Here is a 10,959-nt window from a genome sequence, read left to right on the forward strand (position 1 = left end):
CTGGCACCACTACAGTCTATGGTCGTTGTTGCAGCAAAATTGCTTCAAATTCTCCTTATTTCAGTAAACTCTTCTGATGATCATTATCCCAGACCATCGAGGATGTCTGGCTTCCAGGTGCTTAATGGAATAAGATAAGTAACCAATTTATAAAACGTTGACTGACTGTCTAAGAATACGTGTTATATAACTGTACAGTCACTCCAAGTGGTGTCTTTACGGAGGGTTCCGAACACTGAGGCTCTTGTTGTCTGGGTAGGGTTGTCAAAATCCTTTGTCGGTTGTGTCATATTGTTTGACACAAAACCGTAAAGATAGCCTTTGGAGAGACTATACGCAGACAAGTATTGCAGTCTCAACTTTACATAATAATGACAATGAGAAGCTGAAACCTAAGCAACATTGCATGACTTGAAATAGACGAATGAATCCTTATTTTCATCTTTCCTGCTGAAACCTGACAAAGGGTATTAAATACAAGCAGACCCTCTATTTATGTATTTAAATAAATTTACAATCATATTGGTAAACAACAAATGAAGCCCCCCCCCCTCCAAGTATTATTTTGGTGCACACGGTGTCTCCTGTACAGGTCGTAACACTAAAATTCCTTCTTTTGGTCAATCAATGTCAGCCAACCTTCCCGTCTGCAAGTGTCCAAGGAACACAATCGAAGCGTTTTCTCACCTTTAATCCAACACTTGTGATCGTTCTTAATAACGCACCGTAGTGACTAACTTCATATCTGAGGATGTTTTAACTTCAAACTCTGGTAGGAAGTCAACACCAGGCGACAACACCTACTTCCTGAAAACACTCTGCGTAAACAACGAGCCAACTGCAGGAATTCCTATTGGATCACTATCATATTTCTTTACTATCTCGTCCTTAACACCATACTGGCCTACTATCTCGTCCTTAACACCATACTGGCCTACTATCTCGTCCTTAACACCATACTGGCCTACTATCTCGTCCTTAGCACCATACTGGCCTACTATCTCGTCCTTAGCACCATACTGGCCTACTATCTCGTCCTTAACACCATACTGGCCTACTATCTCGTCCTTAACACCATACTGGCCTACTATCTCGTCCTTAGCACCATACTGGCCTACTATCTCGTCCTTAACACCATACTGGCCTACTATCTCGTCCTTAACACCATACTGGCCTACTATCTCGTCCTTAGCACCATACTGGCCTACTATCTCGTCCTTAACACCATACTGGCCTACTATCTCGTCCTTAACACCATACTGGCCTACTATCTCGTCCTTAGCACCATACTGGCCTACTATCTCGTCCTTAACACCATACTGGCCTACTATTTCGTCCTTAGCACCATACTGGCCTACTATCTCGTCCTTAACACCATATTGGCCTACTATCTCGTCCTTAGCCCCGGCCTAACATCCAACTTTTATACTGCCTACTATCTCGTCCTTAACACCATACTGGCCTACTATCTCGTCCTTAACACCATACTGGCCTACTATCTCGTCCTTAACACCATACTGACTACTGGCCTATGTCTCGTCTTAACACCATACTGGCCTACTGCCTCGTCCTTAACACCATACTCCTACTATCTCGTCCTTAGCACCATACTGGCCTACTATCTCGTCCTTAACACCATACTGCCTACTATCTCGTCCTTAGCACCATACTGGCCTATATCTCGACCTTAACATACACCATAACTATACTCCTCCAACACCATATTCTATCTCGTCCTTAACACCATACTGGCCTATATCTCGTCCTTAACACCATTGGCCACCTATCTGCCCAACACCATACTGGCCTACTATCTCGTCGTCCTTAACACCATACTGGCCTACTATCTCGTCCTTAGCACCATACTGGCCTACTATCTCGTCCTTAACACCATACTGGCCTACTATCTCGTCCTTAGCACCATACTGGCCTACTATCTCGTCCTTAACACCATACTGGCCTACTATCTCGTCCTAACCCATATTGGCCTACTATCTCGTCCTTAACACCATCTCGTCCTAATCTCGTCATAACACCATACTGGCCTACTATCTCGTCCTTAACTTACCATACCCCTAGTCCTTAACTTAGCCTACTATCTCGTCCCTATTACTCTTTACATTTCTTGCCTTTGGTTCCATCATTCACACGAGGGTCGACCAGTGACTTAGTATTCTGTTCATCAACCTAATTGGCGAGACACTTCCTGGTATAACTTCACCATTCTCCACTCAATTCACCTCCTTGCCAACCTTGTCATGCTAATCCACCAACCCTCACCTCAACCTCCCTACCACACCTACCAACACCTCACCTCAACCTCCCTACCACACCTACCAACACCTCACCTCAACCTCCCTACCACACCTACCAACACCTCCCAACCTCCCCTCCACCTACCTACACCTCCTCCACCTCCCTACCACACCTACCAACACCCTCACCTCAACCCCCCCCCTCCCTTCTCCCCCACATCTGTTGCCTTCATTCTACTTCATTTATCTCCCCTTTACCATCTCTTACGTTCCTTAAAAAAAAATAATTTCCTTCGCCTTGCCTAGATCTTCCCTGATCCCCAGTCGAGTCTCTGGTGAACTTCCCTCGTTTTCTTCAACACCCAATAACTCTCATTAACCAGTAATATTATTCATCCCTTCATTATCTCTCTAAAACCCTCCTCACCCTCTTTAATATCCTTTGCTCTATTACCGCCTTAATACTTCACCTTTCCTCTAATTCTCTCTTTATTATTGTATTTATTAGTCTACATATTGTTTTTATTTGTTGATTGTGTCCTGCTGCTTTTGTTCATTTTTTTTACCTATTATTTCTTTCTATGTTTAGTCCTCTTCAATTCTTTACTCGAGTTATTCGCTTCCTCTCCTAAACACGTAAACAATAATATTTAGTAAGACCCACAAAAAAACAATAGTACTAACAACAACAATAATAATAATAATAATAATAATAATAATCATAATCATAATCATAATCATAATCATAATAATAATAATAATAATAATAATAATAATAATAATAATAATAATAATACACCGTTCCATCTACAGATAAATACATAATAATCTCACAAGTATTCTCCAACATTAGCCTCCAGGTGCCATCTCCATATCAGGTGAAGATTGGCGACCAAGGCTGTCCACTGTAAGCGTACCCAGGGAGGAGAGAGGAAGGAGTCTTCAATACATCTCACTAATATTGTTTATATCTCCAGGTGACCATAGTTTTTAATTTCATTCACCCATCCAAATCTCATCCTTCACCTGTCCTTCCTATCCTCAATTCTACCCATTGATATCTGACATTCTCCCTTCATCGACTTTACTTATTATTAACAGCCTCTGACCTTGTGGTGCTTGCTGACCTACACAACAGTACCTACAGTAGTACTCCCTCGATCACACATGAATTATTTTTTTTATAACTATATTCAACCATATTTTTTTTTGGTTAAGGGATTAGTTCTAGTAATACCTCTTCACTCTCTGTAATAAGAGTATCATTATCTATATACTGACTACTAGGATTTTAGCAGTTACTGTGTATGCATGTATGCTTCCTAGTGTGGGTTGACCTTCACTGATGACCTTTGACCTTGACCTTTGTCTGTTGCTGCCCAATATAACATTTTCCCCACAACTAAACGGTGAAAGAAAATTAGACTAAGAACAGAACCTTAATTAACGACTGACCATTTTATTATACTGTAATACGACCATAAAGGCATGATGATGATGATGATGATGATGATGATGATGATGATGATGATGATGATGATGATGATGATGATGATGATGATGATGATGATGATGATGATGATGATGATGATGATGATGATGATGATGATGATGATGATGATGATGATGATGATGATGATGATGATGATACCTGGAGCACAATGGTCTCTTAACCAGCACCAGTTCATCACTTAAGCTACTCTTCCCCTCCAGCCCACCCCTTCCCCAACCCACCCCTTCCCCAACCCGCCCCTTCCCCAACCCACTCCTTCCCCAACCCACCCCTTCCCCAACCCACTACCCACCATCCCCCGAAACCTCACCTCTCACAGGACACGTTCGTTGCCAGGGTGACTGAGTGGAGAAGTGGGGAGGGGGGGTGGGGGGCCGATGCCTCAACATGACAACTGGCTGGCAAATTTGCATCTCTCTGATATCTGCATTTTGTCTCTAAAGTCCCGGAGGATGTGGGTGTCAGCCCTACGAGTTGTGAGGGAATTGAGTATCTTGGGTGGTGTAGAGGGTGGCTGGGGGGTGTGTGGCTGGGGGGTGTGTGTGTGATGGCGGGGTGTAGTGTGTGGATGGCGGGTGTAGAGGGTGGCTGGGGTGGTGGCCAGTGAGGTGGCTGGGGGTGTCGTGTGTGGTTATGGGTGCAGGTGTAGAGGGTGGCTGGGGGTGTAGTGTGTGGGTTATGGGTGCGGTGTAGAGGGTGGGTCGTGGGAGGGGTGTCAAGTTTGGGGTGTGGGTGAGAGTGTAGTGGGTGGGGTGTGGGTGAAGGGGTAGAGGGTGGGTAGGGATGTAGTGTGTGTGTGTGTGTGTGTGTGTGTGTGTGTGTGTGTGTGTGTGGAATATTGCATTTCCTGCCCTGCATGTTGGGAGGGGAGGGGGGGGTCTTGTGTGTTGTGTTTGGTGGGTGAGTGAGTATTGCGTTTGGTAAGTGAGGGTTGTGTGGGTGTGTGTTGTGTGGGTGAGTACAAAGATAGGAAAGCACTGAGTAATAGTCGGGTGGCTCAGTCTCCGCTACACGTCATATATTTCTTTATGTCTGCACAATCCAGTCCGTGTTAATGTTCGGTCGCTCTCTTTACGACGTCATAAATATCCAATTCATCGTAACATTTAGAGTTGGGCGAGGTCGTTTTTCATACAGTGTCAGACGTCGCTACACTTAACATAACCTGACCTTATTTAGCCTAGCCAAGCCAAGCCTAACCTAACCTAACCTAACCAATCTAATTTTAAGGACGCGGTAGCCGGCAGGAAAGAACACTGGGTCAATGACTCAAAACCAGGGAACTCTTGATTATCCGAGGGACCTAACTATACAATTTGGGAATTTCAGGTGGTCGATTACAGTGCCAACCATAATGGACAGTCAAATGGGAACCAAATTCACTTTATATCGCATTTCAAGTCAACTTAGGTTAACTTTATAGTGGAAATGGGTCCTTCCTTCCTTCCTTCCTTCCTTCCTTCCTTCCTTCTCTGCCTACTTCCTACCTTCCCTCCTTCCTTCCTTCGCACCCTCGTTCCCTCCCCCCCTACCATCCTCTCACTTAATTTGTAATACTGCATCAGGCGTTGGAAAATGTGCTTTTAAATACACAAAACAATGTCAAGTTACTTAGGTCATAATGTATTCAAATTTAAGTAAAAATTTAAGCAAAAAACTTGGTATATGTGCAATCATACTTAATGCAACTTATATTAAAGGAAATCTGGGTCTATTCCCTGTCGTGTGTTTGGTGGGTGGTGTGTTTGGTGGGTGGTGTGTTTGGTGGGTGGTGTGTGGTTGCGGGAGGCTGGTGGGTAGCATGAGAGGTGTGAGGGGTGAAGGGGGAGGTGTAGAGGTGAAGGGGGGGAAGTGAAGGGGTTGACAAGAAGTTTCATAAAGACGTAATCATACGTCAAAATCTTTCATAAATCATCACAATGTTTAAGGAAAAAAATGTCCCATAAATTTTCGTAAATAATCAATCACTCAACTTGTTCATAAGTCCAGCAAGTTTCTTTTAATATGCTCTCTCTCTCTCTCTCTCTCTCTCTCTCTCTCTCTCTCTTCTCTCATCCGTCTTCATAACAAAACTTAATTACAGGCCACACATTGAAGAGTGTTAGAGTAGCACGCAGTCCAAGATAAATTTTATGATACCTAACACAATGTAATATTGATCACATAATGTAACACTCCTCACATTAAGTAATATTCCTCACATAATGTAATATTCACCCACGAACACATTCTAATACAAGAATCTCGTGGCAGCTGTGGTTGTAGTTGAGTTGTCAATTCATTAATATAATTTTTTCGTTATTTAAGCAAATATACGATCATTTGGAGACTTCTCATAATTCAAAATAATGATGAATAGTTAATTATTATAAAAATGTTACCTTTGGTTTGTTTTATCTTTATCTTGACAGTAATGCAGACGAAAATAGATCCACCAATGACAATCACCTTTACATACAGCCTTCCTTTACCAAGTACTGCCAGGTAAAATTGCGAGCACGAGACCCAGGGTAAGGGTCGATGCATTTTTGGTTGACTGCACAAGTGATAATGAACACAATATTCTATTCAGCATATACAAAAAAATACTGGATAATATATAACAATTCCTAACGATGAAACGCCGAGAATTTACGACCAATTGTTTTTTTCTTGAATAACAATATATTATTAGTTTCTTCTATACTGTACAATATACCTAAAGATATATATTTGAAAGTAAAATAGAAAAAAGTAGTTGGGCGGCACCGAAACTTATAAAATATGCAAATTCCAGAAAGTGACAAAAAAAAAAGTTTTAAAGACGATCAACTATTCAGAGCACAAAGGTATAATACTGAAAGACTTAACCTTAATGCTACACCGAGTTACATATTTTTTTATGTAAACAGAAAAGAGAACTATAAAACCAAGTACAAATAATTGAAGAAAAACACAAAGAACTGTTGTAACACGAAGCAGGGTAGGAGGGGTGGAGAGAGGAAACAGTCAAATAATTATATAAAGTGAAGAGGATAAACATGTACCTTTACTTAACACACATGATGGTACACACACACAATGATCTTTATCGTCTTAATATGGAATGCAGTCAGGATCCTCTCACAAGGTAAGTATGAACGTCTTGCCTCTAATAGCTCTCCTTGAACCAGATTAATTGCGACTATTATTCTCATCATTTCGATAGATGATAAAACGAGAGATACACGGCAAGTTTATAGAGTCTATAATCGTTTATTTAATCCATGGACATAAAGCGCAGATTGACCTAGTAATGATAACCTTTCCTCCTTTTAAAATTCAAGGCAAAGTTGTCACCACACGTAAGACAATTGGTACATGGTAAGACTTGATTGAGTGACACTGAAAGGGCGTTGTAATTACGAGTGACAGACACAGACACATACACTTTCAGGCCTGTCAAGATAAAACACCTGACTTTTAGAGAAGAGAGAAAGAAAAGAGAGAAAAAAGAGAGAGACTAATGTTTGTTTTTATTATATAAGATGAAACTAAATATACACACTGCACATAATCTCAAGACTTACACTTATCTTCGGTATACCAAGACTCAGTGGCTCAGTCCCCTGGAGCAGTTGGCCCTGGGACACCAGACTAGATGAAGCGCCTCCACAAACTTTGTACTTTATTATAACTTGTAACTACAATATCCTAAAATTAAACCCGGGACAAACTAACGATCGGAACTTCCTCTCAAGTCAAGACGCCACACTCTCTACTAGGTACACTCTCTGGTTGGCTACCTACACTGTCTGGCCACCTACACTGTCTGGCTACCTACGCTACCTACGCTGTCTGGCCCCCTACGCTGTCTGGCCACCTACGCTGTCTGGCCACCTACGCTGTCTGGCCACCTAAGCTGTCTGGCCCCCTACACTGCCTGGCCCCCTACACTGCCTGGCCCCCTACACTGCCTGGCCACCTACACTGCCTGGCCCCCTACACTGCCTGGCCCCCTACACTGCCTGGCCCCCTACACTGCCTGGCCACCGACACTGCCTGGCCACCTACACACTCACACACCATCTACACTACCTAAATTCCCATCACATACAGTAGGATAAGCACGCCGATGACCCCCTCTGTGGGCTAGTGACTGACTGAACGCCCACGACGGAGCGAACATCAGCACCTCACTATATTAACATTATCTTGTGCAATACTTGTTTGTCATCAATTAAAAAACAACACGATAAACATTGAGATAATTATTGCTTTAGTGGATTAAATAAAGAACTTACGTGGTAATGAGTCAGTGATGCCTAAGGAACGTACAGGAAAGAACTCAACTACAGTTTTAATAAGTTCATATAATTCATTTTTTGAGGGGTACTGAAATCAACTTCAACCGATAGACTTAAGTTCATGAATATACATAATAAATGATGAATATGTTTTATAAGTATACCAATATGTTTCCCATCTTACTATTTTATTATTGTTTAAAGGAAAAATATTGATTAGGATGTAGATATTGTTGGTATAGTTGTCAGTTACCTCACAGTCCCTTTGGTCCGATAAGGATGACAGAAGATGGCACAACTAAGAGCCATCCTCCTGACACACAACTGGGAGGAGGAGATGTAGCCGCTTTCCCCTTTCTGCCATCCGCCTGATTAACAACTGAAGCCTAAATGGACTCTTAACCCTAACACCACTTGCCTGCTTCATCCAACCAATCACAAGCCTACACGAGAGAATGTGGGCGGTGCAAATTTTACATGTCTAAAATAAACAGATTTATTCATTCAAATCCTTCCCGGTCACCGTCACACTACCCACACTATGTACCCAAACCACACACTGAATTCATCCACTCACACTTACCTCTGCTCTTACCCACCCATTACGCACAGTACCCAGCCAACTAACCAAATTAGGCCAGGCCTCGTAACACCTGGCCCTCCTACTCGACCACCCACTTCCAACATCCAATTCGACGTCGATCAAACCCCTCGACCATCTAACATCACTCCCTCCATCTAATTCCTCTCTTACCGAGTGTTCATTCCTCTCCTGGGACTGCCACCATCCTACCTACCCCACTCCCCCTCCCCTCCCCTCCTCTTCCCGCCCCACTCCAAGGCTTGAATGCTGGCGTTAAGGAGAGAAGGAGGAGGAGCAGAGAGAGGGAGGAGGAGGGGAGAGGGAGGAGGGTGAGAGTGGGAGGAGGAAAGCGGGAGGAGGGTGAGAGTGGGAGGAGGAGAGCGGGAGGAGGGTGAGAGTGGGAGGAGGGTGAGAGTGGGAGGAGCAGAGAGAGGGAGAAGGAAGAGAGAGGGAGAAGGAAGGGAGAGGGAGGAGGATGGGAAAGGGAGGAGGATGGGAGAGGGAGGAGGAGAGCGGGAGAAGCAGAGAGAGGGAGGAGGAGAGCGGGAGAAGCAGAGAGAGGGAAGAGGACCAGAGGGAGAGGGAGGAGGAGGAGAAAATAGAGAGGGAGGAAGAGTTTCTCTACGAAATTAATGCTCGCAAAAAGGTCACTCCGTCTATTCTGAAAACACAAAAAAATTTCTGTATTTCACACACCAAAAAAAAAACTGTCAGTCATGGTATACTTGCAGGAACGTGGGATTATTTACAGAATCATCCACCTCTCCCTTCTCTGCTTCCCACACTCCTATTCCCCATCACTTTTATCTCTCTTGTTACCCCTTTCCTCTCCTCCACTCCCCTACAACGTTCTTTCTCTTCCCCTTTCCTCCCTCCCTTCCTAGGTACTCTCTCAAGCGACACTGTAAGCTTTTAAAACTCGAGTAGTCGTGTTAATTCCGTTTTGCGCTGCGTTCTATGAATATATTTACATTTTCAAGACACTGGAGAAAAAATGCCTCATTTATTTCAACTTTTTCAGATTTATTCACAAGTTTTCAGAATACAACTTTGTGTTGCTCATTCTTCAACAAGCGGGAGTTAGGGATTTTCTACCTCACACTTTACACGACTAGTGATGAAATATGTCCAATAAGGGACTCTCTAATCTCTTGTGAGTAAAACATTAAACTTAACTTAAGGCAACTTCACTCACACTTATATTTTTCTAACAGCTGGAGGGATTTTACCTACACTATTTTCATTATTCATTATTATATCTGTTGTTATTATTAAATGTCAAATCGTTCGGTGGTGGGGTTTGTGCTAATGGAAAAATTATAAGGTGGAATATGTTTAAGAGGCGATTTTATCAGTCCACCGACCACGAGTAACTCATCTGTAGGTTGAACACTTGGCAAGGAAACAGGGCAGCATCACCCTCAATACCTGGGGTTACGTCAGCTAAACACGGAAAATTTTGGAAATTGTTGGCCTCTGACTGAGATAAAAACCTACATCCCAAACTTTCACTATCGAATACTTTTCAGTAAAAGAGTTGCATACGTTAGTAAACTAAATAAACTGGGTGCTGCTGTGTCCGGTCGAGTTCAGACTGTCAACTCTAAGCACACGCGTAGCCGAACTAAACGAGGAAAAAACAGTGTTAAAAAAATCGTCGACGATCCAGTTTGAAATTCAGTAAACACGACCCTCAACAAGGCCCTCACGCTCTCCAGGGAAAATAAACAAATGGGTGGGCCACGTGCTGGCTGGTGCAAGGTTCAGCCTGGCATAAATCTTTGTTGTGGCGTCGGGTGCATGTGAGTAAGGTGACCTCCCCGGCCCCGTGTTTACCACCTCTATCATCTACTTTCTTCGCTGACTGATTGACTGATCTACTGTGAGTATTTTTTACCCTTACATAGCAGTTGCTATAAAAGCTTTTCGGATAAACTGAATATTAGGCAATCAATCTTCTTCCAACTGATGATTAGTGGAGATAGTCTATTAAACACACCAACACTAGCTGAGGGGGGGTGGGGGTTAGGTTAAGTTGGCGTTAGGCTGTTTAATCATCAGGTGAAATAAGCTGTAAGTACCAATCTGACTGCTTGAACCACTTGAACCTGACTCACATAGATTTGTGTTCCTCTGACAGCTACTTTGATACATCCCCGCTGTCCTTCAGGTGAGGTTAGGTTAGATTAAGGTAATTTAGGTAAGATAGGGTAGGTAAGAATAGGTCAGGTTAGGTGAGGTAAGGGTAGCTAGATTAAGATACAGTAGGTTAGGTTAGCTTTGGCTTGGTTAGGATCAGATGACGGAGACGTGAGTCGAGCTGCCTGCCTTAACTGGAGCTCT

General features: G+C 43.1%; 1 protein-coding gene across 1 annotated transcript; it reads right to left on the minus strand.

The window, feature by feature from the left end:
* Positions 1-800: 800 nt before the first annotated feature.
* On the minus strand, positions 801-2,141 carry LOC121867120 (antho-RFamide neuropeptides-like). Its single transcript, XM_042366876.1, has 2 exons — positions 2,097-2,141; positions 801-1,409 (listed from the first exon to the last, which is right to left on the minus strand). Exons 1-2 carry the CDS (start codon positions 2,139-2,141, stop codon positions 801-803), a joined length of 654 nt encoding a protein of 217 aa, XP_042222810.1.
* Between the last annotated feature and the right edge of the window lie 8,818 nt (positions 2,142-10,959).

Source organism: Homarus americanus, unplaced genomic scaffold, assembly GCF_018991925.1.
Source record: "Homarus americanus isolate GMGI-L3 unplaced genomic scaffold, GMGI_Hamer_2.0 scaffold6317, whole genome shotgun sequence".
NCBI classification, from domain to species: domain Eukaryota; kingdom Metazoa; phylum Arthropoda; class Malacostraca; order Decapoda; family Nephropidae; genus Homarus; species Homarus americanus.